This window comes from Tyto alba, unplaced genomic scaffold (assembly GCF_018691265.1).
Source record: "Tyto alba isolate M040663 unplaced genomic scaffold, T.alba_DEE_v4.0 Super-Scaffold_3, whole genome shotgun sequence".
In the NCBI taxonomy this organism is placed as follows: domain Eukaryota; kingdom Metazoa; phylum Chordata; class Aves; order Strigiformes; family Tytonidae; genus Tyto; species Tyto alba.
This window is the reverse complement of record NW_024881304.1, coordinates 9,845,062-9,871,997: the sequence shown is the minus strand read 5'-3', so window position 1 is coordinate 9,871,997 and position 26,936 is coordinate 9,845,062. Positions and strand designations below refer to the sequence as shown.

Here is a 26,936-nt window from a genome sequence, read left to right as displayed (position 1 = left end):
ACAAATTCATTAGACAACCATCAAAGCATCTTATTGCATACAACCACTCTGATCAATATGACAGTCATCTCTATTGGAGTGCCTAGTGATAAACAACTCAGAGCTTAGAGCTCACTCTCACATTAAGATTACATTTGAAAAAAAAAATAGATTGGGGCCACAACTATTTTTTCCCACACATACTCAAGCATTTTCCCATCCAGTTCTGCTTTGGCACCCTAAAGCACTAATCAAGCCCCCTCTTTATGTCATGGGGTTCACAACCTGAAAGCAGAGAGCATCACCCTTCGGAGATGGTCGTTAGTTCTGTCTGAATGGAAAAGTCCCCGCCATGCTCGCTCCATCAGCGCTGCTTGCAACGATGAATTAGCCACCTCAGCACTATCTTGTCAATAGAACTAACGAAAAAGCCTAAATGGTCATCTGTTTGGGTTTTTTCCCAAAGTTGATAACAAAATTGAAAGTCAAAAAATAGCTACAGTAGAAAAGCCATGATAAGAGATACAAACCTATTCCAAATATCTGCCATGGCCACACATAATCAGCAAACCACAGAATAATGGGTTTTAGTGAGAAGCTGCTACTTCCTATTGCCTTCGTACGGCAACAAGCTTGTCTTGGGATTATAATTAGCACCACTGATATATGCTTCCCATAGGACCAAAGAAGAGCTTTCAACTCTGCAAGGAAAAAGCCTAAATGCACAGAAGCCTTTATTACTCTGCCAAATTCTGTTTTGTTTAGGGAAAAAATCTGAATTATGACCATTTCCTTCTGAAACAGCCTGATTTGATAGTGGGACTGAGACTGTGCCCATAGGAAATAAACAAAAGTGTAAGGAAAACAGATAGATACACTCGGAATAATTTCTGTTTAGATGATGCAGCTAACATAGGAAAACATGATGGAAAAGGCTTCAGAAAGGGCTAGTAATTACCAGAGTTCATTCCTGCAGATAATTTTAGGGATCAACAACCCGGCTCAGTGAGGTGTAGGTTAGCTACACTCACGCAGAAATTCCCACGGCATTGTTCACTCCTACATGAATGGCTCAAAATCTTTCCTATGACTCAGTTTACCAAACAGCTTCAAAGGAGCCCTAACAGCTGCTAGTTGTCAAAGAAAGGTCTCGGCTTGCAGAAGAGACACAACCTCCCGCTACTGATTTTGCCCATGGCCAGCAAACTCACTGGCACGAACTACATAGGAGCCACCAACAAGACAGCCCATAAACTATTCCCCAAGACAACCTCCCTGAGTCCCTCCAGATACCCAGACAGGTCAGGTTTGTACATCCACTGCTCTTCCTACCAATATTGCCAAGTCAGATCCTGCCACAACCTTGATATTCCAGCAGCAGCTCAATATACATTTTTAAGGATGCCAAGCAAAGCAGTTTTACCTATGGATCTTTTCCTGGCTGTTCTCATTAGTCAAGAAAGCGGAAACTGGTGCTGGGAGGAGGAGGTCAGGAGCAGGGAAAGCTCTATAACCCCAGTTGCACACTGTCATTTCCTAAAATCTTCCTACCACTACAGAGTGCACGCCAGAGTTTCTGAAAAATGGCATTTTCCAAGCATCCACATGGATCAATAACAATCACACTGCATTTCTCCAATCCTTTGCCAGTAACAGTTTCACAATCATTGCCTGGGATTAACATTATCCTGAATTTACCCATTTTCATGCAGAGCCAACATTTAGGTGGTTTGCCCCCCAAATTCACCAAGATTAGTCCCTGGTATTCCAGCACTTCTTAAAACATCAGCAGCTCAGAGTTGCTCAGATAAGTTTGTTAACATTCCTAGGTGAAAGTTACACAGCAAAGCACGTCCAAATGTTTAACAACTGCTGTTTATCATCTTTCCCAGTTTTTGAAACAGAGTGCAAACAGGAAAGAGGCTTTTGCAGAGACAAAATAGGAAAGAACAAGTGGTCAATTTAGAGATTCATATAATAAAATGTAGAGTCTCGCCAATATTGAGTAATGCATTCTGTTTTCCCAAGAAAGTAATCTCAAAATTTCTGGCTCAAGATAGTCAGTCTGTTTTTCCACAGATTTCTGCTGTATATCTGTTTAATCCAACACGCTTGAAAAACCTACCATTATTAAGATCCAGGTCACCTTCAGGTCACATCAACTAAAAGTTTGAAAGGGCTTTATTCCATAAGCGTTAAAGAGAGGAAAGCCTAATTAAGCATGAATACAAATCCTGCTTAAGTAGGCTGGATTGGAACAATTTCTAGTAAGAAGCTCTTTTAACTGTTTATTTAGAAAACCTCCCATGTGAAAAGTAGCAACAAAATCAGGAAAGCTGCTCAGACTCAGGGACCTCTTCACTACAGGGCACAGTATTTATTTGCTATTGCATAACCTGCCATTAAGCTCATCTGAGGGACAAGCAGCAACAGCAGTGTTTACCTGCATTTTAAACAATGCAGGTGTTTGTCCAGGGACACTGTACAGTTCCACAAACACCGTATCACTGGTGTAGTAATGAGTAAGTCATTCAATAAGGGAAAGCTATGAAGTAGGCCAACTGTAGAAAAAAAAAACAGGACACACATTTACATGTAATGAAACTTACTGAACAAGGAAAGCTTTGGAGAGAGACAAAAGAAATAACAGCTTTTCAGTACCATGCATCATCATGGCCTTCACCAGAAAAGCAAAATACTCAATATTTTTCAGGAAATATTCAGTAGCCAATAAAATCATTCCAATTACACTGCAAGATCTCTAAAGCAGTGGATTTACTGAGGGCAACTAATATTTTGACTGTGATCTTTGCAGGAGCTACAAACACAATACTAATTTAGCAAGTTCACCAGTGGAAGCCATAAGGTTGGGATATCTAAAATTACGTGTGATGAAACAGCTGTCTTTTCTGAGCTCAAGCTGGGACAGGGAGGTGGTCAAACTTAGTAAGTCCAGTGGAGGAACTGCATTTCCAAAACCTCCAACAAGTGAATGCTAATAGTTCCCTGTCTAAAGCAACCTCTAAAAGTAACCTTGCAGAGATTGAATTAATTATAAAGCAGATGTTCAAAGTCCCTTACAAGCTTTTAAAATAAATCCTACAGTTCAAGAAGCATATGGCTTTATTTTTTTATCACAGAACAACATAGGAAAAACATAAATGCTTTTTCAACATTTTTCTAATCTAAAAGCTATGAGTGTCAACATTCATCATTGCTTAAGGAAAATGAAAAATTCTGAAAGTATGTTACAAGAGCGATTTATTTCAGCTGTTCATTTCCAAATGCTTTAAGACAACAATGTACTGTAGCAAAACTTGGCTGTTTCACTACTTCAATTTCAACATGAAATGCTTGAAAAAGGAAAATCACTTCAGAAAAGAATTAAGGAATGTTCAGAAGTATATGTATAACTTGCTAGTGGCTTTACTGCTGTAAAGTGCTCTAAAACTTGTATGTACAGATGTGCAATTCTTATTAAGGAATATGTCTAGATTATAGTGAAAGAAAATAGCATCCTATTTTAAGGCTTAGAAAGGAAGTCATTTTTAAATAGTGAATATACAGATGAAATACTGCAATATGAAGCGAGTTCAATAGCCAAAATTTATTAAATATTTAGTGCAAACAAAAAATGCCTCTGTTGTCAGAACATAGCATCTGGCATCAAGATGAGACACTTGCAAAAGGCTTAATATATTGGATGTAATTCCACTCCTACTGAATTCAAGGAATGCAATGGCAACAAAACAACTTCATTTTCTGCAGAACAGTGGGTACACATACCTACCAAGAGCACTGAACGGTGCCTATGAAAAGGTGCCCAACACACTCCTGGAGGTTACACAGTTACCCTTTCTGTGCAGTGCTAGTGATTGAAGCATATAGCAGGAGACAAAATGAAGATGACAGGGTTTGCTCATGTAATTTCAAATCTATTAAGTGCCATTGGAATGCACCTGCAATATACATTTATTTGGCTTTCTAAATGAAAAGGACTCCATAAACACTGCACTATAGAAATATTTGTATGTAAATGCACATTCCAGCAAAACTCAGACTGCTTGTAACACACTTAACTGGGGAAACAACTTTTGTGAAAAATAAAAGGCATCATTTTCATCTTTGAATATGCAGAAAGAAAACCTCAGCTGACAATTTCTTTGTGACAACACAAAAGCATGGAGATTATGTATCAGCTGGAATGTACTAACTCCAGTAAGAACTTCTGAGCAATTCTGACTTGAAAGAAACATGAAGAGTTTGTGAGCATATCAGAAGATTTTGCAGTTGACTTCCTAAAAATCCAAACCCCACATTTACTAGGAGGTTGACACACTCTTACTAAACAAAAAGTGCAAGCCCTCAAAAGTACAACTGAAAGACTAGTTTTGTCCCTTCTTGGGTTTTCCTGATAATTCAAGTATTTATATAGTAGCTTTGGGTTTTGTTTTCAGTTTTGTTTTTTTTTAGTTTCACCTTCATCTCCAGGAAACAGAAACTCAGCCTCTGCCAAGTACAACCCTTGATTCAATGCTATTAAGTTTACACTTACCCCGTCAGTTGTATTAAATTTAAATTAACAGAAGCTACTTAGAACAATAGACAAGCAAACTACTAATTTGACACAAGCTTTGGTCTTCTGCATGGTATTTCACCATGTCTACAGAGCTTTTTCTAAAATTCTTCACCTTTTCCTTACCTGGTTATTCAGAAGACTGGCTATTTTCAGCACCCATAGAAGGTTAACATTATTACTAGTTTGATTGCCATGTTAAAGTTGCACCTAATCTGAGACTAAATCATCTTCATATGAGTGCTTTTATAAGCAACGATCTACAGGAAAAAAAATTATATATGCAAGTTTAAGGCAATTCTTGCAACACTAAGCAGCATTCTAAAATCTTAATGCATGCTGCTGACAAAGGAACAGAAAATGTATTCATGGATGCTTTTGTATTTCAGTTTAAGAACTAGTCTGGCATGTGAAGACCTAGTTCTCCAAACATTAGTTGGGGTGAAGAATTGTACAGATCTACATCTTTTGAAGATATTGCTTTGAGGTGGCATGAGGAACAAACCCAAAAAGCTTTCAGTTAATGACAAACTACTTCCTTACATCTATAACAAAGTAAAATACAGTCTTAACACCCCACAAAAGCACTTCAACCCTTTTTTTTTTTTTTAGAGGAACTTCATTTACACACCTCTTCAAACACAAAGATCTATTTGTGTGGCTTATTTAAACCAAGAGAGTTCAAATCAGGGACAGCATCAACCACCAATAAACAAATTATTCAGATACCAGGGACATAAGATGAAGCATTCAAACTGACAAAATAGTCAACTTGCATCAAATGAGAAACGAGGTCTCTGTTATGGCTTCCTGTATTTTGTTATCCCACACTGCCTCTATATAAACCATCTGTGCTACACACACTTCAAGCCATCTTTCAACTATCAACAGGGCTTCTGCAGTAAAACAAACAATTACTAATAGATGTATCTTAGAGACAGATTTTAAATCAAAAGGCACAGTGCTCCAGCATTCTGTTATTAACAAAAGATCAGAACAAATCAGTAGAGAATTTTTTCTGAACATCCATTAGTAACAGAATACAGAGACGAAAGACAGAGAGGGGGGAGCAACATTTGCTATCGCACTCACCCAGACAAGACAACACAAACACAGAGTCTGGATTGAAAAACTACTTTCAAGTGCTCAATCTAAAATAATTTTGTGACTTTTCTTTCTAAGCAGAATCATGCAAACCAAATGAAAGAACACAAAAAGCTACTGTCATTTGCACTAGCAAAAAAGTATAATAAGGCATGATGAAAACAAGTTCACAATTAAACTGTAATCTGGACTGCTAACTAGGGAATATTAGAAGTTATACAACTCGTGGGACTGGGCACTTGCACCCCTCAGCTACTGAAACAGGTAAAATGTATCAGGCTTGAGAGAAAACAAACCTCATTAGTTTTATTTATAATAGGAGTTGCAACAATTGAGAGCAGTAGCCTGCTAGATTCACAAGATCTTCTGTACAATCTCTCATATATAACTTCCATTCAGAGGAAGACTGGAACATTAGTTAATGCGAGTTTCTCACACGAAAAATATTTCATAAGTGTGGATTACTTAAAGGAAGATCATTTAATAAGACAGTCTACAGATTAGTTGTATATCCTGTGGTGAACCTATAATTATTGTCATTCAGGTTAAGAGTATTTACCAAATAAAAGAAACCAGGAAGAGAGATCAACAACACAGGAATTGGAGCTGTGTAACGGGCAGAGGGAGCACCTTCTCTCCATTTAAAACACATCCCCTGCTAGCATACCTGCTGCTGAAGAACCTCTGGCCTCCTTTTTAGCCCAGAATCCCCACTCTCAGCTAAAGCAGGAATTAGAAATGACAGCCAGTTCTCCCTCTGATTCACAGTACTGCTTGCTCATAATACCATAAGTAAACCTTGCTTTTAAAGTGGAAATTAACTGCAAACAGGAGATTGTGAAATTTGGACTATTATTGCATGCTCAAAGCCAGCACAATTCTTATGGAGGTGGTGTGCATGTGTACTAGACATCTCAGAAGAATTCATGTGTGACATAAAGGCCACGGCAGGGCTCATTCTGCTCAGTGTCATCGCTCCCCACAACAAAGAAAGTGGGGCTGTACCCTCAGTCAGGTCTCTGCAGCTTTACAGCCTTCCCTAGTCGCACAGTGGGACGCAGAGGCAAATGTAGCCCCTTCATATGTAACTTCATCACAGCTACCGAAATGAAGCAACCGGAGCCCGTCTCTGCTCCAACCGCTGTAATGGACCCCGAGAAAAACAGAAATTACAACAACTTATTCAGCCAGAAGGCTCAGAGTCCGAGACAAGGCAGAGCCCACGCAGAGCCTGCGCCCCGCCAGCCCCCGACGGGGCCGTGGCTGGGAGCTGGGGCAGGCTGCAGGACAACCCGCTGAGCAGAAAGGAGGAGAAGGAGCCGAACAACTCTCGGCTCGCCGCAGGACACCAGGCAGCCCCATCGGAGGGGCTCCCCAGGCTGCCCGGGAGGTGAAACCCGCGCCCCGGGGGTCTCAGCCCCGCTGCCTCCCACCCCACCGCTTCACCCTCAACCCCCGCAGCACCGCACCGGTTGCCCCAGCCCACCCCCCCCCCCCAACTGCCCCGGGCCCTGCTCCGCCGCCCTCCCCGCCTTCCGCTGCCCTCGGCCTCGCTCCTACCGGGCTGAGCCGCAGGCCCCCCCGCCCAGCTCTGCTCCCCCCCGTACCAAGGGCATCCCCCCGCGCCCCCCGTTACCTCGCCTCCCTCCCACTGCCCCCCCCCCACCCCCGGTACCGGCCGCTCCCGCCGCCGCCCCCCGCGGCCCGGCCTGCCCGCCGGCCGGCGCCGCTCACCGTGTGGGAGTGCAGGCTCTGGCTCGCCTCGATCTGCGCTGTCAGCGGCACCGTGTCGTCCAGCAGCACCTTGCCGGCGGGCGGCTTCTCCATGAAGGCCATACCGGAGCGGGGAACGAGAGCCCGGCGCCTTCCAACCTGCTTCCCGGGGCAGCTCCCGGCGCGGCCGCCGCTGTCAACACGGCAGCGCCGCCGCCGCCGCCGCCGGGCCTTAGCGCCAGGCGCCCGTCGCCGCCCGCCAGGGGGCGCCGTGGTGCGCCCGCTCGGGGCAGGCCCGGCCTCGCGCGGCGGCTCCCGCCCCCGGGGCCCGGTGCGGACGGGCTGTCTGTCTGTCTGTCTGTCCGTCCGTCTGTCCGCCAGGATTAATAACGGGGGAAGGAGCTGTGGGCAGGGGAGGACGCACGCACAGAGGGGATGTGACTGCCCCAGTCTGCCGCACCGGTAGCTCCAGGGCGGGGGGGGGGGGGGTGGAAATTAGCCTTGAGGCACCGCTGGGTCCTCACAGACAGAAACTTAAAAGGGGCTGGTGCTTTGGGTGGGTTTTTTGTAGTTAAAAGATCTTTTAAAAAAAAAGAAATCAAGCAGTACCCAGTATCTTCTACTCAATTTGCAGATTTTTAAGGTGGTTTTGTTTTTTTTTTGGTGGGGAAGGGGGGTATCTGCAAAACACAGATTTAAAGTTGCTAAATTGAGTTCCACAATAGCAGTGTCGAAAAGTATTTCAATGCTACCCAGTGCTTGGGAACCTACTGCATGTTGAGCACTTATCTGCATTTCCTCATGGCTTTTTACACTGCACACAGGAATTAATTAATCTCACTGAAGATGCTGCAGGACTGCAGAGCGGGAGTTTGTCGTGCACTTCGAACAGGTATCGTAAGCAGCCTCATCTCTCGTGCAGCTCCACACTGACTGGGGTAAAGAAGGTAAATCTCCAGCTGGAACAGCCATCTTCCCCAACTACTCCTTCTACAGTTACCCAGGTGGTCAGATGCAGATTTAATTATTGCCCCAACCCTTCACCATCTCAGCCTCACATCTGATTCATCTTAATAGGCATTAACGACTTCTCATCTAGAGAGGCAGATGAACAAGGGAAGGAGTATGCACCGTGAGAAACAGCAACAGCAGTGATCAGGCAGTGACCCCAGGCAGAAGGAAACGAGAAGTGAAGCAACTCCAACAAACAGGAGATAAGGAAAGCTCTCACTAAGTACTGGTTCCATGTTGCAAACAGCCCAAACCCATGCTTTGGAAACAGAGGGCCTAGTGAAGTCAAACAGCTCAAACATTACCCCTCCCTCTGATCCAGTCTGACTGAACACCTGGGGTTTGTTGTTCCAGGGTCTTTGCATTTAAGAATGACATCACACCCAGACAGTGTAACTGTTTTACCAATAGCTAGTTTGAAGACAAACTTTTTTTCAATAGCAAACAACTTTTGAGGTTATTTGAGGCCAAGGGAAGTTATGGATCCATTTATGCTGCAGAGATGGTGGCAGGAAAACAGGTATTTTGCCAGAAAACTACATGAGCCACAACTGAAGACAGACTCCTGATGGTCTCCATCATTCCTGAAAAAAGTTTTAGTGTATAATAATCTTATGTCAGTATTAAAATAATTTAACCTTGATTATTTACTAATGAATTTACCGAAAGCCTACTTTACCAGCAAGCAAGGTTCTTTCAGCGGGCAAAAGGGAATACCTGTTCCCACAGTCAAATAAGCAGAAAGAAGCCATAGTTAGTACTCAGCTAATTTGCTGCTGCTTGTCTTGCCCACAGGAACATAAAGACACAGCAAGTACAAGCAGTGACAACACAGCTTTTTAAAAGCCTCCTTCATCCTGCTGCTAGGAGGCAAGTTTCAGAGGCATTTATCATTAAAGGTAACTTTTTTTCTGTGTCTATAATCAGGTTTTGTAATCAATTCTTTTGTAAAGAATTTGAAAGTATTGAATGCCAGGCAGAGTATATTGTTTATGTAAAGGCCGATGACTACTTCTCTGCAGAGCTAAGGAAGGCTTTACTAGCTAGAAAATGCAAACCAGCACACTGCACCTCCGTCCTCTAGAGCTGCCATGGAGATTACACCAGACCTTGCAGTACATGTGTGTCAATACCTCCCATTCTGTTTGTCAGACACACGGCATTGTCCCCTCCCACCAGTGCCTGTTAGCAATACAACCACTTCATAAAGACTGAACAAGTTTTAACTGAACTTCACTAGTGCAGACTGTGATTTTGCTGAAAAAGAACAGCCTTGATATGAGCCCTTTCACTCCAGACTTCCCACTGTGGCAGAGCAAAGGCCTGTCTAAACATGTCACTTCTGTCACAGTAAGTGCCTAATTCTGTTGGTTTCATCTTGGCAGTACACAGGAAAAAATGAAAAGCTCCAAGTTTAATGCAGTTCTATCAAGATTAAGTTTGTGCACCGTCTTTGACACATTCTGAAGGTTTTTTGTTGAAAATTTACTGGATTACATGATGTCATGCTGTTAAAAGACAGAGTCAAAACCAAGCATACATTTCTGGCCTTTATAGTAAAGCAGCATAGGATTAACAGCTCTCACTGTCTGACACCATGACTTTCACCATCCCCTCCATAACAGTCTTTCCACTTTCTTTGACATTACATGATACTGAAATGTGTGCAATAGAACCCATCAGTCGTTTAACTTCTGCTGAAGCTATGACTTCTTCACAAGTATACAAAGGAGCTGGAAATCGGATCTCCTGAGAAAGAAATACACAACCTCGACCAGGCATTTTAGTACCCAGAACTGCAGAAATAAGTCCATTGATCAAAACGCCATGTACAATAGTTCTCCCAAATCTAGATTTCTTTGCAAAATCTTCATTTAAATGCAAAGGATTTGTGTCACCTGTTAAATCAGAAAAAGTAACAACATCATTCTGTGTAAAAGCTTTGGTAAGTTCAGCTTTGTCTCCAACTTTTATGTGTAAACTCTGAAGTACAGGATGTCCAGGCAGTGAGCTAATAACTGTTAGTTTTGTCAAGGCTCTTTGTCGGAAATCCCCTCCAGAAATTCCACACCTGAAGGGCCGCAACATCTCGGGCAACTTCTGCTTCGTACAACCAAACCAATAACTGCATTCAGTCCAAGACTAGTTCTCGACTGTTGCCAGATAACGCAAGAAGAAATGGAGATATCTAGTTGAAAAGGAAGAAAAAACAAAAAAGCAAGAAAACTAAAGCATTAAAAAAACCCTCACCATCAAATGCACCCAACACTGAAAATATTTTAATTTCCCTTTTACATAAAAGAATAAAAACTTAAAGCTATGCCCAAGCAGATTTTCATTAAGCCATGGCTTCAGAGACAAAGAATTATTGGAACTCGTTTTATTAAGCAGCATCCTCTGGTTAAAAAATAAGCTCTACAAGTGCATGCTCATGCATTCGTTTTTAAACGAGGTCAGTCGACAGTGACTATTATAAAGGGAAGAAATGGGGTAGGGGAAATAAAAAAATTGGGGCAAGAACAAAACTTTCCAGAAATTATTTTCTCACAGATTAATGAGATCAGGACTTCTCACTGGAATGAAACCACAAAGTAATGAGACAGCCACTACCGTCACATTTTACAAGATTAATTATGAGAATTGCTTAAATGCAGGCCTATACACCTGCACTGAAAAGCATTTCAATCCCAAACCAAGCCATTTTTGCATGTAAGCCACCTTTCTGTGAAGAAGTAGTGTGGTCGGCTAGCCAGACAACCTCAGAGTGAGAACTGGCATTTGGGGGAAGCCATCCAGCCCCCGCAGGGCTTTACCTGCATTACTCGAAAGGCACACCTCCTGTTCTGGTAGAAGCCCAGCAATGTTAGAGCACTCCACAGCTTGACAAGGCCACTAAGTAAAAAGAAAACAAAATATATTAATAAAATATGTTTATGCAGCAGGAAAATCAAGAAAAACATATTAAATAAAAAACATGTTACATAAAAAGTAACAAAACCTTAACTGCAACTGAAATTACAGCAGGTAATTTCACCCGTGAGTTCTAGTAGTAACACTGAAGGGTTACTGCCATGACTGTAATCTCTTGTTTTTGACATACAGATACATACTTTATCCTTTTCAACCCTTTTCAACTTCACTCTACTGGCCCCATTACAGTTCTCTCTGTGCGCTTAAGCTCCTTTATCCTCTAAATCACCTGCAGTTGTCTTCACATTTTAAATACAATAACCATTCTCATCTTTACTGCTGAAAGAGATTTAAGGCCACAGATTTCAACAGTGCTCAGTTCCTCTCAGACCATTCTGCTGTAAAGCAGGAACAGAGTACTGATGCACACAGGTTACCAAATCTTAGCGATTTTTAAGTTTATTTTCTGCGTGCTCTATGCAGGCATCTGTAAGTTAGGCTTGATTCTTCAAAGACTATTCTTAGCTTAAGAGTTATGTTTTCACATGAAAAATATTTTCATTACAGTGTCTGAAGTGCGTACCTACTGTACCTTACCTGCTAATAACTCTTAATATGGCAGACAGAGTTTTTTCCTCATATGTTAAGACATCAACAGGCAAAGCTGCTCCAACCTATGAAAAAATGTTATCTAATAAGTACCATCTAAGATCTTATTAGTGGTTTATAGTTTAAGCTCTTATAGTGGCAACTGAATTCACTGCCAGCACAACAGCATTAAAGACGTTACAGTTACTCTCAAACCTCACACAAGCATTTCAGCTACACCACCGCATTATACAGCACCCTTCCTCTCAGAGCTCTTTAGATGGAAGCCACTTTTAGTTCCATGCTACAGCTGGAGAAACAGGGACCCAGCAGTGATGTGACTTCTAAAGTGTTTAAAGTCACGCAGCAGTAGTGTAAACTGAGCAAGAACAGTACTGTGGACTTCTCCATCCACGAAGCTGTTCCCTTCCCATAGTTCTCCTTTCAAAAAAACCTCATTACAGGTGAAAGCGCCAATACCCTCAATTCTAAAAGCCGAATATGCTACAGCCGCTTGACTACAGACACTAAGACAAAGTGCACAACCCCAGCTTCACTAGGAGCAAGCTACAACAGGAGCCGGAGAGCGGCTAACGGGTTAACGGAGAGGCAGACCGAAGACACTTAGCCTGCCTCTGCAGGCCCAAGGCTCCCGCCCGCCGTCAGCTCGGCCCCCGCCCCTCCCGCCAGACGGGATGACCGGGGGGGCAGAGCCGACACAACACCGACCGCGGAAGCCAGGGGCACAGCCCGAAGGCGCCCGGTCCCGCTCCCGGCCCACCTCTCCGTGCAGCTCCCTCAGCGCCGACACCACCAACTGCTTGAACTGCGCGACGCTCGGTCGGGCCCCGCCGTCCGGCAGCTCCCTGGGGGGAAGCGGAGCAGAGAGGGGGGGGGTCACCCCCACAAACCCCACACACACACACGCCCCCCCACGCACACCCACTCCCACTCACAAGCGGACGCGCAGGTAGTGGTGCTCCGCCGCGCTCCGCAGCACCCGCCGCTCGAAGGTAGCGACCGGCGGCTCCTCCGCCGCCATCCGCCCTCCCCGCAGCAATGGCGGCGCGAAGCTGCCCGGCCTCCTACGGCAGCCCCGCAGGGTCAGCCCCCGGCGCGCCCCGTCTCCGCGTCGCCATGGCGACGGCACGGGCCGGGCCGGGCCGGGCCTGCCCGCCACGCCACGGCTAGGCCAGCGCTCCAGCCGGAGCCCGGGGGAGCCGCCGGCACCCCTGGGCCGGGGAAAGGGGCAGTTTCCAGTTGTGCCGGCGAGGAAAGCAGTGATGTCGGTCAGCATGGCTGCGCGGGGTGTCGGTGCTTGGCCGGGGCCTTGGAAAACCCACCCTTGGGAAACCTGAGCTCAGCCTTTTCAGATTGAGAAAGGCAACAAGCAGGGTTTAGGTCTGAAATTAATCTCTGGGAAGCTGTGGGAACAGATGGTGTTTTGGTACTGCTGCATACTAGCTTTTAGCTTCAGAAGGACAAATACTGAATGCTCCACACTAAACACGCTGTTGGAGAGGGGCTAGCAGAGATGGTCCTTCACTTTCCCTTTAAACAAATTATGTTGGTCCTGATGCAGTTCCTGGTGGAGTGTGTTGTCCAGCATCATAACAGGTTACAAACATTGTGTTATAGCCTCGATTTTACAGTACAGACACCTGAAACAGATTTGAAAAGTACACAGAAGGTTGGCAGCATGTCTCTGTATCTCACTGGTCAACACCAAGTGGATGAGATAAAATAACGCAATTGCAGTACCAGCATGAATCCTTGTAGCTCATCAGAAGACTGGTATGAAATACATCCCTCTGAGAGAAACAGCAGAAAGAAGTATCTTTGCCAAAATGATGAAACATCATCCTCAGCGTAAGAACTTTATAGAATCTTACCCAAGAATTAATATGGACCACAGCAGGGTAACACTCCAATAGACTAATGCCCATCTGACACGCGGTGGCAATGGTGCAGGACATCGTTTGCAAAGGAACATCAGAGTTCAAAAGATTTTCTCTGTTTGAATTTGGCACTTTCCCTCTATCCTGCGGGGAGCCCAGGCTCCTCTGTCCCAAGTGCTTGGTAAGCTTTGGACCAGAGTCCTAGCACTGACCACCTACTTGCACGTCAGGCTGTAAAGGAAACACCTCCCTCTCTTTTACAGGCACTGATCTGTTTTCACCTTCCTACTGCTGATACGGCACAAAGCCTGGAGACAGCATATTTGTGTCAGCTAAAGCCCTTGGTGATTTTGAAGAGGTATTCATAAGGAAACAGCAACGTATCTCAGAAAAGCCTCCTCAAGGTTATCCAATACACCCCTGCCTCAGACAGGTATTGTAAGCATTCAGCAGAGGTAGTTTAGAACTGTTTGGAAAAAAAAAAAAAAAAAAAAAAAGCACTGGAAGATTTCACACTGCCCCAAGCAGTCTATTCTAGCCATCTTCCAGACAGATCTTTTGAATGCTTAAATAGCTTCCCTGCTGTAGCTTATGCCCTATATTAATAGGCCTATCCTAATCATTCCTTCTTGTTTGAATATTCCCCACCCCCTCTCCCCTAGTCCTCCTTTCCACTGGAAAAAGTCCCAGATTTTCCTTATCCTTCTGTAAAATGTAACATTTTCTAGATACTTGTTTATTATGCTGCTGCCCTCTGGCTTCTTCATGTGTCAACATCTTCCTTGAGTTCAAGTGCCCAAAGCAAAAGTACTGTATTCTGGCAGAGGCTTTCTCATTTTTAGCACCACAATCCATCTGAACTACTCTCCCAGGCTAATTTAAAAACTGTACATAAAATACTAAATATTTAGAAATAAAACTTCAGCAAAATCAAATATTGAGTATTTGAGCAGGCAAACTCACATGTACCAAAGTAATTTTCTTTTCAGATGGTTAGTTAGGTTAAAAACAAGGCAGCTTGTCATATAAAATTCAGTAGCTGTAAGTGTAGGCCAGTGAAAGACCTACAGGAATACTGTGTTTCTCCTAGGAACCGAGAACCAGTTAGCACAGTGCTCAAACAATAAATCAGTTCTACGATAATTTGGCAGACATATCAGAGCAGCCAGTTTTATTGGGAGCAATAATATCTACAGAAACTGGTATTATTTTAAAGATATTAGTAAAATTTTAATCACCAAACAGCAAAACTTGGTGGTCAGGTAATGTATAAATCTTTTGGTTATTGCAATAGGGCAAGTGCTGTTTTCCATAAGGCTCTGATAACACAAGCAACAGTGACTCAGTCACTCTGAGTAAATCTAGTTAGCTGATGTTAAGTCCACTCCTGATGAGTCCACTGGGGCGGTTGTGTCAGCTGCAGTAAGTCAATAAAGAGCACACACAGGATTGTACAAGGAAGGCTGGACACAACATGTCAGTTTTTTATTAACCAAAAGTGAAGCTGAACCCCAGAGTGGTTTAACTTGTTAAAACCATATGTTTATATGGCAGATATTTTTCTTTCATGTTCAACACTATAGTGCAAGAACCAAACTTCGCAGCTGTTCATCCTTTGAGAATCAAGTACTAAACGTAAAATGAATTAAAACAAGGGTCCCTCAACGAATCAATTAAAAAAACATTTAACTCAAAAGAACAGACCAATTTTAAGAACTGTCTTATTAAATTCTCCCAAGTGAAAGACCTTTAAAAGCACTTGGAGCCTTGAGGTAGCAACTTTATGCAGAATTTAATTCCCCTCCTGCCCTACAGAGCAGAGGAAAATTAGTAGCGCGGTATTAGCTCCAGCCAGCTAAGCAGAGTTGAGTGTTCTCCTATGAGGTTAGTGACTTTCTCTTGCATCTTGAAATAGCAGTGTAGTGCTGCAGACCATCAGGAGGAAATCCACAAGGAAGGCCTCTTGAAATAAAATATATGGTTTGAAAAAAAGTGAAAATATCAGCAATAACCGTTAACAAAAATTATCTGGAGTGAAAAAAAAACAACAAAGTGTTTGTATTTTGGCAAGACTAGTTTACAAACACGTCAAGAACAAGAGTCCACTTTCAGCCAACTGAAAAGAATGGAAGTGACATTCAAAGGGGTTTTGTTTTTTTGCCCTCTGTGCAAAATTGCACTTTTAGTTTTAAGTTTTGCACTTTTGTTTCTAAAGAGAGCACTTCTGCCCTTTTTTGTTCTTCTACATTGTGAAACCTGTGCTGTAACATTAAACAGAAATACCATGTGCCAGGATATCTGACCACTGAAAGCTCCTCTCACTGACTTCACAACAACCACAAGCAGGGAATCACAAACAAGAGACATTTCTTCCTCTAAGTTTCGAAGACACTTATCCTCTTTGCCCACTTTGCTGCTGAGTTCTTTTGTTAAAAACTAGATCTCTCTCTACTGCCAATTTCAGAGACTCCAGAGCAGATTTACTGAACACTGATCAGTAACAACAGAAAACCTGGGCTCGGTCTCCACGACAATTGCAATGAACAGTCATAGCAAAAAGGAATGAGCTGAGATACAGTGATGCAGGCAGATCTTCACAAACAGGCACCTCACTTCACTCCTTGGTCTTGGTATCACCACTCACATGCTTTTCGACTTTGCTCATTGCTGGTGCTCTAGCCAGATACCTGGCAATGTCGAGTATCTTACTACAAGCTTCTCTCACTATCTTCATGCTCCAACACTGTATAGAACAAGTTGGTTAAACCAGACCAAACTGATCAGGCACATGGCAAATTACAGCTTTTAAATGGATGAGCCTTCTTAGAGGCTTATTCTCTTTCAGCTCAAGGTCAGGTTGCCTCTGTACACCACAAAATGATGTCACACAGATCCTGGATGCAGGATGGCATTGCCCAGTATGCCTTTGCTTCAGGGACTCTAGAGAAAGGTAACATTTCAAAAGTTTGTTCTTGCTCGCATGGGATCCCAATCGTTTGATTTTATGTTCTCATCTTTCCTTCGACTTCTAGAAGCCATCAAATCCTCCCTTCCAGGCAGAATTACCTTAAGAATCTAACATCAGCTTTGCCTTGGTTAAGCTTCAGAACAGTTGCCAATGTTTGTACATGCTGAGGTATACACTCCTGTCCTGCAGGGAATGAAAGGCTGTAAGAACCAGAATCCATCTGTAAGGCAGCCCAACCTGCCAGGCTCCTCTGGATAAAGGAGAAGATATTCTGCCTGGGGGCAAAGGCCAGATGGTGATTATTCACAGAAAGTTTCTCTTTAGTTCACATGACAGCTTAGGCAGCACAGAAACTCAAACCGTTTTGGAGACAAGTTTATGTCTGGTTTGCAGGACAGTCACGAGCTGGCTTCAGAAAGATTCTTGTCTTGGAGCCCAAAGTATCTTAAAAGTTTTATCTGTTATCAATGCAAGGACCTGATAAGTGGGGTTTTAAAATTTTTGATTGTTTGTTTGTTGGTTTGGTTTTGTTTGTTTTTTAATTCTGTAATCAAAAGAATGATTTTTTGTCTTTGGTGTTAAACCTCAGAAGCATGAATGAGAAGTACCTGCTGCTTCTTTGGCTGTAATTTACAACAAAAAACAGCCCAGTAAAGCAAAGGAAATTCACTGTTCTAAAATACATGCAGTTAGAACAGCCACTAGACAACACAACCAGGACTTTAATAATATGGAAACACCTAGTTCAGTGGTGTCCATTGCAAATCATTTGCATTGTATAAAAATAGGACTCCAATTACAGTAACTGGACAACAGCCATTCAAATTTATCAAGTCTCCATCTTACTCATATTGCAGGAACGGGGAGAAGCTCATCCAGTTTGGGAGAAAAATTGTCCAGAAATCAACTTAAGAGTTGCAGCTAAGCATCTCGTGCCTTAGAGAAATGTCCACTGTGATAACTAGAAGCAGGAATTAATTCAACATTAGCATCCTTCTATTTTTGCATCGTGGCCATGAATAAAAAGAGCAGGTTCTGTTATACTAGCATCCACAATTAAAATTTTATAATCCCATAAAACACCAGTAAGTTTTGCATGAGCTGCAGAAGAATGCAAATTCAAAGGGTCACTAGATTTATTACCTACAAATTCAATGTATTTATATAAATATTCTGTTTGTATACCATAAAAATGTCCTTCTTATGGTCTGATTCTTATTTAGATAATACTCTGATAAAATCTCAGCAGTATGCCAATTAAGGTCATTAAAGCTATAGAAATATAATCTACCTAATAAATGCTGCAAATTTAACAGGTATTTTAGATGAACATCATTAGCTTAGTTATCACCTAAACCAAAAAGACTCCTCAAACACACCAACTACGGAGTTAGCAAAGACATTTGATTTACAAAGTCAAATGTTGCCAACTTTTGAAAAGTTTAGCAAATCAACATGGTATTTGGAAGCATCCAAGTGTCTAATGAAGTTAGAATACTATGAAATGTTAGGACTGGGGGGAGCTCCTGTAAACAAGTACAGAAGAAGTCTTCATTTAAATTACAAAACATTCACCTCCTTAAAAAGCTTTAAAACTGACCCAGTCAACAACAGTGCCCTGGGAAATCTAGCAGTATAAAGGATCTTTGTAAGCAAGAGAAGGTCATATATTGTGATCTCACCACAATAAAATGTACTCCGCAACGGGAACAAGGAGCAAATTTGGGGAGATGACGATTATGACGCCTTCGGGCCATTTGATCTGAACCACTGCACTTTTTTTTGGGCAGCATAGAATAAAATAATTTTCTTTGCTGCTCAGAAAACACTTAAAATATAGTAATGCTTCATTTTCTGCATTTTGTTGCTAAGCAGACTCTCCCAAGTCCCCAGCTTGGTTTACTTGGTTTAAAGAGCTATAGTACCTGCTGCTTTCAACAGGTAGAAGAAAACTTCAGTGCCACCTTATTAATTGGCTCCACTGATATTTCAACTTCAAACCCAGATGCTACAATTAAAAGCAAATTTGACATTGTGTAAGGAAAGCATCAGATGAAGGTAATAAGCTCATAAAAGGCTCATATTCCATAAGTTGCCTCTGCAGAACAAGCAACCTCACACTACAGAATCTGATCTGAAAATTTATCCCAACAGTAACATCAGAAGGAAGGAGGCTTTTATATCTTGCACACTTTGGGTTTCGTATCAGGCACTTGAACTGTTGGACAGATGCCATTCTGAACCAAGTAAGTGAACATAGGGTTAGAATCATCTTTAATCTAGGTCTAATAATGAAGTATCAGCAGCAAAGTGGAGGCAGGGAGTGAGCAATCCATCTGTGCTGAGACTTGTTTATGGTTTCTAAAATGCCCAAGAAGACAGCAGCAGTAACTGTTCTGTAGTGTCCGTTTTCCTTGTGAGTTGTGTTGCTGATAGGAGGCTTTTCTGTGTCTTGAACTAAGAAGGCATTGAGGTACCCTGTGCCTAATTCCCTGGATCCAACAGGTCCATGCTAGAGCCAAACATTGCCACCAGCTGCTCCTCATAATGTGTTATATTCCTCTTCATAATGTCCATGCAGGGTCCAAGCAACCTCTCAAATGCTTGCACATCCATAACTGCAAAGGAACAGAAGTGAAAACAAGATTGTCAAAAAGAACACCACACACCAATCTATTTTTTGAACTTAGAACACAGACCTCCAGTTCAACCTGTTTGGGTCTGAGGCTTCAATAGAAGCCGTAGAAACAGAAACCATATTTCTGATTTCCCTCTGTACTGTTATTTGGAGAAACAAGATTAATAAAATACACACCTGACTTTAATGATAAAGACGGAAGACAACTACATACCACACTGGCATTAAAAGATCACCTGAAAGCTGTGTGTGACAAACAAGCTGTAGACAAGAAGCTGATGCTACTTACCTGTTCTGAGAGTACAGGCCACACAAGCAGAAAAAGTAGAATCTGCTGGAAGGAAGCAGAGGTGCTTCTCAACATGGAGATCTGCTCCAGCCCATGCTCCTAGCTTCTTATCTCTGACTGACAGTTACCAAAAGGCTGCTAGGTTTTGAGTAGCTGCTCACTCAGGCATGGTCCACAAAACAAGCAAAGACCAGAAAAGGGTGAATATAAACACAGAACATGTACTTACCTAAACATTTCACCTCCCCAACAGCATAGGCAGAGGCAGCTCTGGGTTTGTTGGTAACGAGTGCAAGCTCTCCAAAATACTGCCCTCTGTGACACCGGGCAATCTCCACTTCTTGGTTAGCTTCTTTACTTGTCATAGTCTGTTAAACAGTACGTTTCAATTATTTGTGTACAGTTCTATCTTTGTATGAGGCTGCAGTTAATCCCAGATATCTTACAGATGTACAACAGCTGCTTGGTTTAGGGCTTTTAAACTAGTAATTCCCAAGTCATGCTCTGTAGTGGTAGGACACCTTAACAGTATGTTCAGTTACAAGTTTGATAAGAAAAGTTATACTAGCCCACAAGTTTTGAGATGGACAGATATTTACTGTTACAGGTTTGGGAACTGCTACTACATTAGCCTAACACACATTTTATCATGCACAACATGCTGTTCCCTAAGGCTGCTTCAGGCTGTACAGAGATCTGTTCAAATGCCAATGTCTTGTATGTCACTAGAGATAACAGAACCCAGGTTTTGTAAACTGCAGTGTTCTAGAATCCTAGAAGAAAAGTTTCATTTCCACCCTTAAGACCAGGGAGAGTATATGAGGTTAGTTTGCAAAGGAGCAGATACAAGCAAAAGACTTTCCAATTTTAGTAAAGTGACTTCTGGCCACTTCAGAACAGGTATGGGCATTTCAGAACAGGTATCCAGACCTATATCACCCAAGTGATGATGATAAATATAATAAAATAATATCTTAAAATTTAAGTCAGGGTAGGCTTTTTCACACCACTTGTATTAATCACTCAAATCAGGGATTGACCTAAAAGCCTAATCACCCAATTTGAACTCACCTTGCTTTTAATCAAGATTTTTACTTCACCAGATTCTACAATGTAAAAACAATCTGCTTTATCACCCTGTGAAGAAGTAAAACAAATTATTTTTTAGTTTACTGTAAAAGCGTATATAAATGGTATTAAAGCATTCACTCTGAACTAGGCCTTGTGCAGAAAACTGCTAGAAGGGACACTCACATTCTTAACATTAAGATGTGACTGGTTAGGTAATACACTAGAGGAACCCCCAGGGGAAGGAACTATTAGTACACATCGTTCTGTGAGAGAACAGGTGGAAAGGAAAAAGCAAAGGAGATTGATGATATATAGCAAAATCACTTAAGTGCAACCCTTCTGATCCTGATGGAAGTATCCAACAATTAGTGAAACTAAGCAGGGCCTAGAATTTCCAGAAGCAACTTTTAATAAAACACCTATTTAGTGACTGTGTTTCTAGATGTTAGTGGGAAGAAGGATCCATTAAACTAAGTATGAGTTCAGTCAATCCAGGGTAAAATAGTGGGAGATCAGCAGAACCCAGAATAGTTGTATTTGAGAAGTATGAACATAGAAAGTAAGAGGGGGATAGTTTACAAAAAAAACAAGTCCACAATGCAAGCCATCTACATGAGGAACGATGCAACAGCTGTGTAAAGGTAGTGAGAATGCTAAGGAATAAAACACTAAATAACATCATGCCATTAAAGGAAACTAAGTCACATAGGGCAAGTGGGAGAAAATAAAAATTGATATGCCATTTTATATCAAGTTCTAGAAAGATATCATAAGGTGTTGCTGAATAACTGAGTGTGAAATAAAAAAAAAATTGGCCTAGTCAAATTCAGCTGTTTCTATGAAAAAGTCACTGTGAGGGTGACCAAAGCACTGACACAGGTTACCCAGAGAGGTTCTGAAGTCTCCATCCTTTGGGAGATTCAAAAGCCGTCTGGACATAGTCCTGGGCAACAGGCTCTAGGTGGCCCTGCCGGAGCAGGGAGGGGCATGCTAGACAAGATGACCTCCAGAGGTCCCTTCCAACCTCAACCATTCTGTGAGAGTTTCTAGAACCTTTCCCACATGTATCTAAGCCTCATCAGGTTGCACACCTTCAACAGATCCTAGCTTACTGCTCTGGAGAGCTTTGCCAGGACTTTTTGATTTTGAAAGTTTTAGCTGTGACAGAGAGAACTTTCCCTCTTTATACCAACCGCTATGGACTGGAAGTCAGAGTGGAGAGCTGGCACATGCCTCCTGCTACGAATCAGAAGAAAAGGAACTAAAGGCTTCAGGGAAACAGAAGCTGGAGGATAAGCAACCAATAAGGGAATGGCAGCAGCTCAGCAAAAACCGTGAAACAATGTGAGGAGAGAGATAAATCTGACATTAAGTCAAGTGGTCAAGGAGACTCTGAATGTGATGGGAAGGATGGAGAGAGATGATTACAACTTGAGTATGAAACATGGGATGGTAGAAGATGATGCAAAATTTCAACATGGAGTTACAGAGGAAATTAGGCCCTTAGCTAAGATTCCTGGAGATGGTAGTAAACCATCCAGCGCAAAGCTTTTCACTCACAGTTGCCATCTATCACAACATGAACTAATACACTCAGCACACTTCTGAAAGATTACTATTTTTTTAAAAGAATGAGAGCAAACTGAGTGAGAAGCATCCTCATAACACCAGCAGGCACTAACAATTTTCAAATGCTTTAAAGCATACTGCCCTTAACTGAAGGGTCAAATTTCAGAAAGGTAATTAAAATGTAAAATGATCCATAAGAGAAAAGGAGTTGATAGTATTGATGCAACTACTGTAATGTAACAGTTATCACATCTTTTCCAGGCATAAAATTTCATCATCTTTAGCAGTGTATTAGCATCACCCACACTTATCCAAACTATTAATCCTCCTTTTAAGGGTAATTACATCCTTGTCCTTAATTCAGTTATTACAAAACATTAAAACCAACTGCATAATTGGATCAATGATTGCGTGGGTTCCCAGTTTTAAGACTGATTTACAAGCTTTGATTTTGCTAAGAGTTTGGTTTTCTCAGGGTCTTAAGCAACAAAATAAGATTTTCAACTTACAAAATTGAGGGCATTTTTTGGAGAAAAGTAATTTGGCAGTATTTGGTTACCAGCAAACTAAGATTTCCTGCATTCAGAGTTATCTGACATTCAAGGTAATTAAGATTAATTATTCAAGACATTATCAAGGAGTCATATTCTGTTTATAAAACAAGATGACAGTTGTGATCAAAAGCCTGCAATTTCACGTAGGCCATGGACCTTCTTACATTAGCTTCTACCTGAACTAGAGCAATTTTGCCACAAACAAAGCAACCCTGAGCTACACTTGATGCAAAATCCCAGTGTTTCATCAGTAAGTGTTCCAAAAACTTATCTTGTGTCACAGTCAAAAAAATTCCATATCTTTAGCTTGAGTTTGTCCAGCTTCATGTTTCACCGCTCTGGCCTTGATCTATTACAGCAGGCAAAACATATACCAAACAACCAAAGGCTGACTATTGAAGCTAGACTACTCCACCACTGAAATACTCTTTTAAAGAGCATCAGGAAAAACAGTGGTTTTGATTAACGCTGATAGTTTCTTAGAATAGTTAACTGAGTTGGGTCCAACTAGTAAAACCTTCCCAATGACTTCATTTACTTTCAACCAATTCATACTCCTGTTGAATTGTTTGGTTTTGTTGTTTAGTCAGACCTAAGAACTAGAGATAACTTTATTACATGCTTGTGACTCCTCATTTAATCTGGCCATAGGTGCCTATGGAAGGTGTAGCTGGGGGCTTTCAAGAAAAATTGCATAGACAGACATTTAATTTCAGCTTCTTAAGACATACTCCTCTTGAAACCTTGCAAAGATCATTTATAAAAAACAAAGATGAGAGAAGAAAAGCCCAGAAGCTAAAGTAGTAGAATAAATTTGTAGCAATAGACGGACTGGCCACTCCCTGGACATGCAAGCATTAAATAAATTGGAAGTATTAAAAGAATAAGTGCCAAGTTGGTCCAAGTAATAGGATTCTTTAAGTCAATTCCAAATAGGAAAAAAGAAGCAGAGAAAGAAGAACAGTAAAGAGAAATTAAGACTTAAAGTACCTGAGAAATGATACGTTCCCCATCTTGATATACTTTCTCCCCTATAACATCCACTATCTTCATTCGTTCCGATGCCTGGAACAAAGAGGAAAATTGAACATAATCATCTATTATAATGCACCTCTGATAAATCTTGTAGCCCTGAAATGAAGAGGCATTCCCCAAACACACAAACACACAGTATCAGGGTACTGAAAAATACAGCCCCTACAATGACACTGTCATACTGCACCACAGCTTTCAAGAGTAATAATCAATAGCAAAAGAAAATTGCCTGTTGTCCTATCCATGTGCTTTTCTTACTCCCAAAGTATAATAACTGATTTGTCTGGTTTAGAGCAAAGGGAAAAAAAAAATAATAATCACTTCTCTAAGATTCAGTTGAAATTTGAAGAAAACACTCAGAAAAATGTCATAAACTTTGGAAGAACAAACTTAAATGAGAAACACCAGCAACACATTTTCAAAGTATTTTAACCACCATACTTGAATATGTGGGGGATTTCTGTGTCCCAGAACTCATTCCTAGAGTAAAGAGAAGAAGAGGGTATGAAAAGGATACTGGCTCTAAATTGTTAGCAGGCACTGCAATAGGATGCCCAGCAGCAAGGGCAAGAGGTGCTACTCTGACATGCAATGAAGCATGCCCAAGTCTTCATAAACAGGAACAGAGAAGGAACATTAAAATTTATCTCAAATGTTTCCCACTGCCCATCTAGAACACCACAGAACAATTTTATTGCTTGAGCAGTGTAAAGAACATATTCAGAAAGGAAGAAAATCCTGCAGTTATAATGAATATCTTAAAAGATGATTCAGTTGTAATCGATTCATTCCACAAATGCACCTTAATCTAGCCCATGTTTGAGAAACTGAATTCTGATCCATGCGTGACTCAACTGCAGTGTGTCATGCAAAAAGCCATACAGTGCTAATGAGTTATTTTTCTATGCCTTTAAATATTTATGGGTCACTTCTGTGCTCAAAAAAGTCACATTGATGGAACTAGTTTAAGCCAGGCACTGAGGGAGAAGGTAGTGTACAATTTACCCCTTCCACAGCTACCAACATACGTCCAAAATAATATATATGAGAAGTTGCTATTCACACTTAATGATACTCTGCAATTTTGTAATCTTCTCCCAAAGGGATTAAGAGCTCTTTTCAAATACTAAAGATTAATGCTGAAAAATATTCTTATGATGAGAAAACAAAATAAAAGCTAAGTTATGGTGTAAGGCAAAGACAGACACATACTAACTCCAAAGAAGTTTGGTATGGATCCAAAAGCCCTCTAAAAATACAGACTGAATCAATAGTTTAGAAGTGACAATTTACACATTGTTCCTTAAGTCATGTACCACACACATTGACATGACATCTGTCATTTTGTTCCCAGGTAGCAATGCTTCCCTTTATCCTATTTTTAGCTTACCTCCTGAATATTGGTTAAGGTTAAAGCAAGACCTGCTACGGCCCACATCTTTTTCTCAAATTTAAAATCATTCATGCCTGATAAAGGCCAAATATCCCAGTGATTGTATCATTACTTCAATATCACACCCTCAAAGGAAACCACAGCCCTGAGTTCCAATTTTCAGTTTAATACCTGTTCTCTGACATATTTATGGATGTTTCTGGTTTTGTGATTTTTAAAAAAATCCTTACACATACTGATAAAAATCCACAAATGGCTTCCTGTGAACAAAGGATATGGGGAAAAAAAAAAGTGTACAACTTCAACAATGTAAATTAAGTTGTACAGTAAACGTGATACCAAAGCAGCTCTTAAAATTTTGTTCCAAGCAAAAAATGGCACAGATTTCTGATACAGCAGAAACACTGACTGCAGAGATAATGCTAATGCAAGAATTTGATGCAGATGTCTCTGAGAGGCTTTACCTCCAACGATTTAAGAAGGGGCACAGACTCAATAAATAATTCATATGTCTTCCTCTTCTTTGCATTGTTTTTCAGTATAATTCTTCTGAATGTCACTCGATCCTGAAATAAACAGCACAGAGAAATACATTATTCCTCTTCACTAAAATGCTCCCTGTTTGAAGAACTGAAAACATGAACTAGTATTTGCAACAAACACTGGGTTTGAGAAGACAGCTGTTAAAATGATGCCATATCCATCACAATGGTGATCGTAATAGCTCCAGTGAGAGTCCCTGTTGCAAAACCAAACTGAAAAACAGGGAGCTGTAAGACCACGTCCTTCTCAGATAAGCACTTAAGAATTCCATTTTTAGTCTGTTTTTAGTACTGGTTTTCAGGCTTGAGTTTTTGGGATTTGTCTGGTTGTTTGTTAATATATCTTTCATGCTTCCACATACAGTGGAGAAGTTACATTCTGCTTGCTGAAGCCATTGAAAATTGGAATTTCCAACTCTTATTTAAGGCAACTGCAAGACTAAGTGTTAATTGGATTCTTCTGTACTTGAGTAGAGAGTAGATTTCAAAAGTAAACTGGAGATTTACAGTGGTCTCAAATAGATCAGGAACAGAATATCAAACAGCAACAGGCTTGATTCACTCCTCCACCTTCTAGGATTCAAAAGACAGCTTTTTGCAACGACTACTTCCTAATTACCAGCTGTCCATGTGTACCACAAGCACTTTCCTGATGGAAAAATTGTTTGGCTTGTTTCTGAAGCCCAAATATTGGGCAAGATTCCCACCCAACCCCTGACACCCCTCCTGCTCTGATCTGTTCCCCAGGTAGCCGCTAGTGATGTGCAGGCTCCGTGGCCACTGGGCGGCACTACGTGCCTGAGTGAAGGGGAGCTCGCCCAGTTAACCACAGCCCCTGTCTCAGTACCTGCAACGGCAGACATATTTGAGTTTCTTGTCAGAGATCTTAAAGAAATGCTTTTTATTTCCACAAAGAAAAGGCAGGGCTCAGCTACTGGTAAACACCAATGAGGAAGGCCACAAAAGAGCTGAAAGACACAGCACGCCCAGGGGAAGGGCAACTGCCCACCAGGTATTTTTGTTATTGTTTGCATCACAATAATGCCCATGGTCCCTGTTAAGATCAACACTAAATTAGGAACAGAGTGAGAGTTGCAG

The 26,936-nt window shown here is 41.6% G+C and overlaps 4 protein-coding genes and 1 long non-coding RNA gene across 13 annotated transcripts in view; 1 reads left to right on the top strand and 4 right to left on the bottom strand.

The window, feature by feature from the left end:
- PXK (PX domain containing serine/threonine kinase like) overlaps positions 1 to 7,615 on the bottom strand; it is a 37,235-nt gene extending 29,620 nt beyond the window's left edge. For all 9 annotated transcript variants that reach the window (XR_006165955.1, XR_006165956.1, XM_042799559.1 and 6 more), the window contains exon 1: positions 7,394 to 7,615. Coding sequence is in view for 7 of the 9 variants with exons in the window: in XM_042799559.1 (XP_042655493.1) it covers positions 7,394 to 7,495 (102 nt within the window). In the remaining 2 variants the exon portion in view is untranslated. The remainder of the gene's footprint in view (positions 1 to 7,393) is intronic.
- A 2,232-nt stretch (positions 7,616 to 9,847) lies between these two features.
- On the bottom strand, positions 9,848 to 10,471 carry HTD2 (hydroxyacyl-thioester dehydratase type 2). The gene has a single exon (XM_009969587.3). The coding sequence runs from the start codon at positions 10,469 to 10,471 to the stop codon at positions 9,956 to 9,958; it is 516 nt and encodes a 171-aa protein (XP_009967889.3). The 3' UTR covers positions 9,848 to 9,955.
- On the bottom strand, positions 9,848 to 13,178 carry RPP14 (ribonuclease P/MRP subunit p14). Its single transcript, XM_033009304.2, has 5 exons — positions 12,838 to 13,178; positions 12,663 to 12,747; positions 11,891 to 11,967; positions 11,197 to 11,275; positions 9,848 to 10,571 (listed from the first exon to the last, which is right to left on the bottom strand). Exons 1-5 carry the CDS (start codon positions 13,176 to 13,178, stop codon positions 10,515 to 10,517), a joined length of 639 nt encoding a protein of 212 aa, XP_032865195.2. The 3' UTR covers positions 9,848 to 10,514.
- Positions 13,179 to 13,443: 265 nt separating this feature from the next.
- On the top strand, positions 13,444 to 15,905 carry LOC122154038. Its single transcript, XR_006165957.1, has 2 exons — positions 13,444 to 13,960; positions 14,043 to 15,905. It is a non-coding gene; the product is annotated as an uncharacterized LOC122154038 (long non-coding RNA).
- The window catches only part of PRKAR2A (protein kinase cAMP-dependent type II regulatory subunit alpha), a 66,910-nt gene continuing 55,205 nt past the window's right edge, over positions 15,232 to 26,936 (bottom strand). Inside the window, exons 7-11 of the mRNA XM_033009303.2 lie at positions 25,761 to 25,862; positions 23,859 to 23,933; positions 20,746 to 20,811; positions 19,904 to 20,042; positions 15,232 to 19,365 (exon numbers count right to left, since the gene is read on the bottom strand). Of these exons, the coding sequence (XP_032865194.2) occupies positions 19,232 to 19,365; positions 19,904 to 20,042; positions 20,746 to 20,811; positions 23,859 to 23,933; positions 25,761 to 25,862 (516 nt within the window). The 3' untranslated portion in view covers positions 15,232 to 19,231. The remainder of the gene's footprint in view (positions 19,366 to 19,903; positions 20,043 to 20,745; positions 20,812 to 23,858; positions 23,934 to 25,760; positions 25,863 to 26,936) is intronic.

Coding starts and splice junctions, on each gene's coding strand:
- HTD2 (XM_009969587.3), bottom strand. CDS start 10,471: ATGTTGCGGCCCTTCAGGTGTGGAATTTCTGGAGGGGATTTCCGACAA.
- RPP14 (XM_033009304.2), bottom strand. CDS start 13,178: ATGCTGACCGACATCACTGCTTTCCTCGCCGGCACAACTGGAAACTGC. Junction 12,748..12,837: donor CACTACCTGCGCGTCCGCTT/GTGAGTGGGAGT, acceptor GCTTCCCCCCAG/GGAGCTGCCGGACGGCGGGG. Junction 11,968..12,662: donor TGAGGGAGCTGCACGGAGAG/GTGGGCCGGGAG, acceptor ATTTTTTCATAG/GTTGGAGCAGCTTTGCCTGT.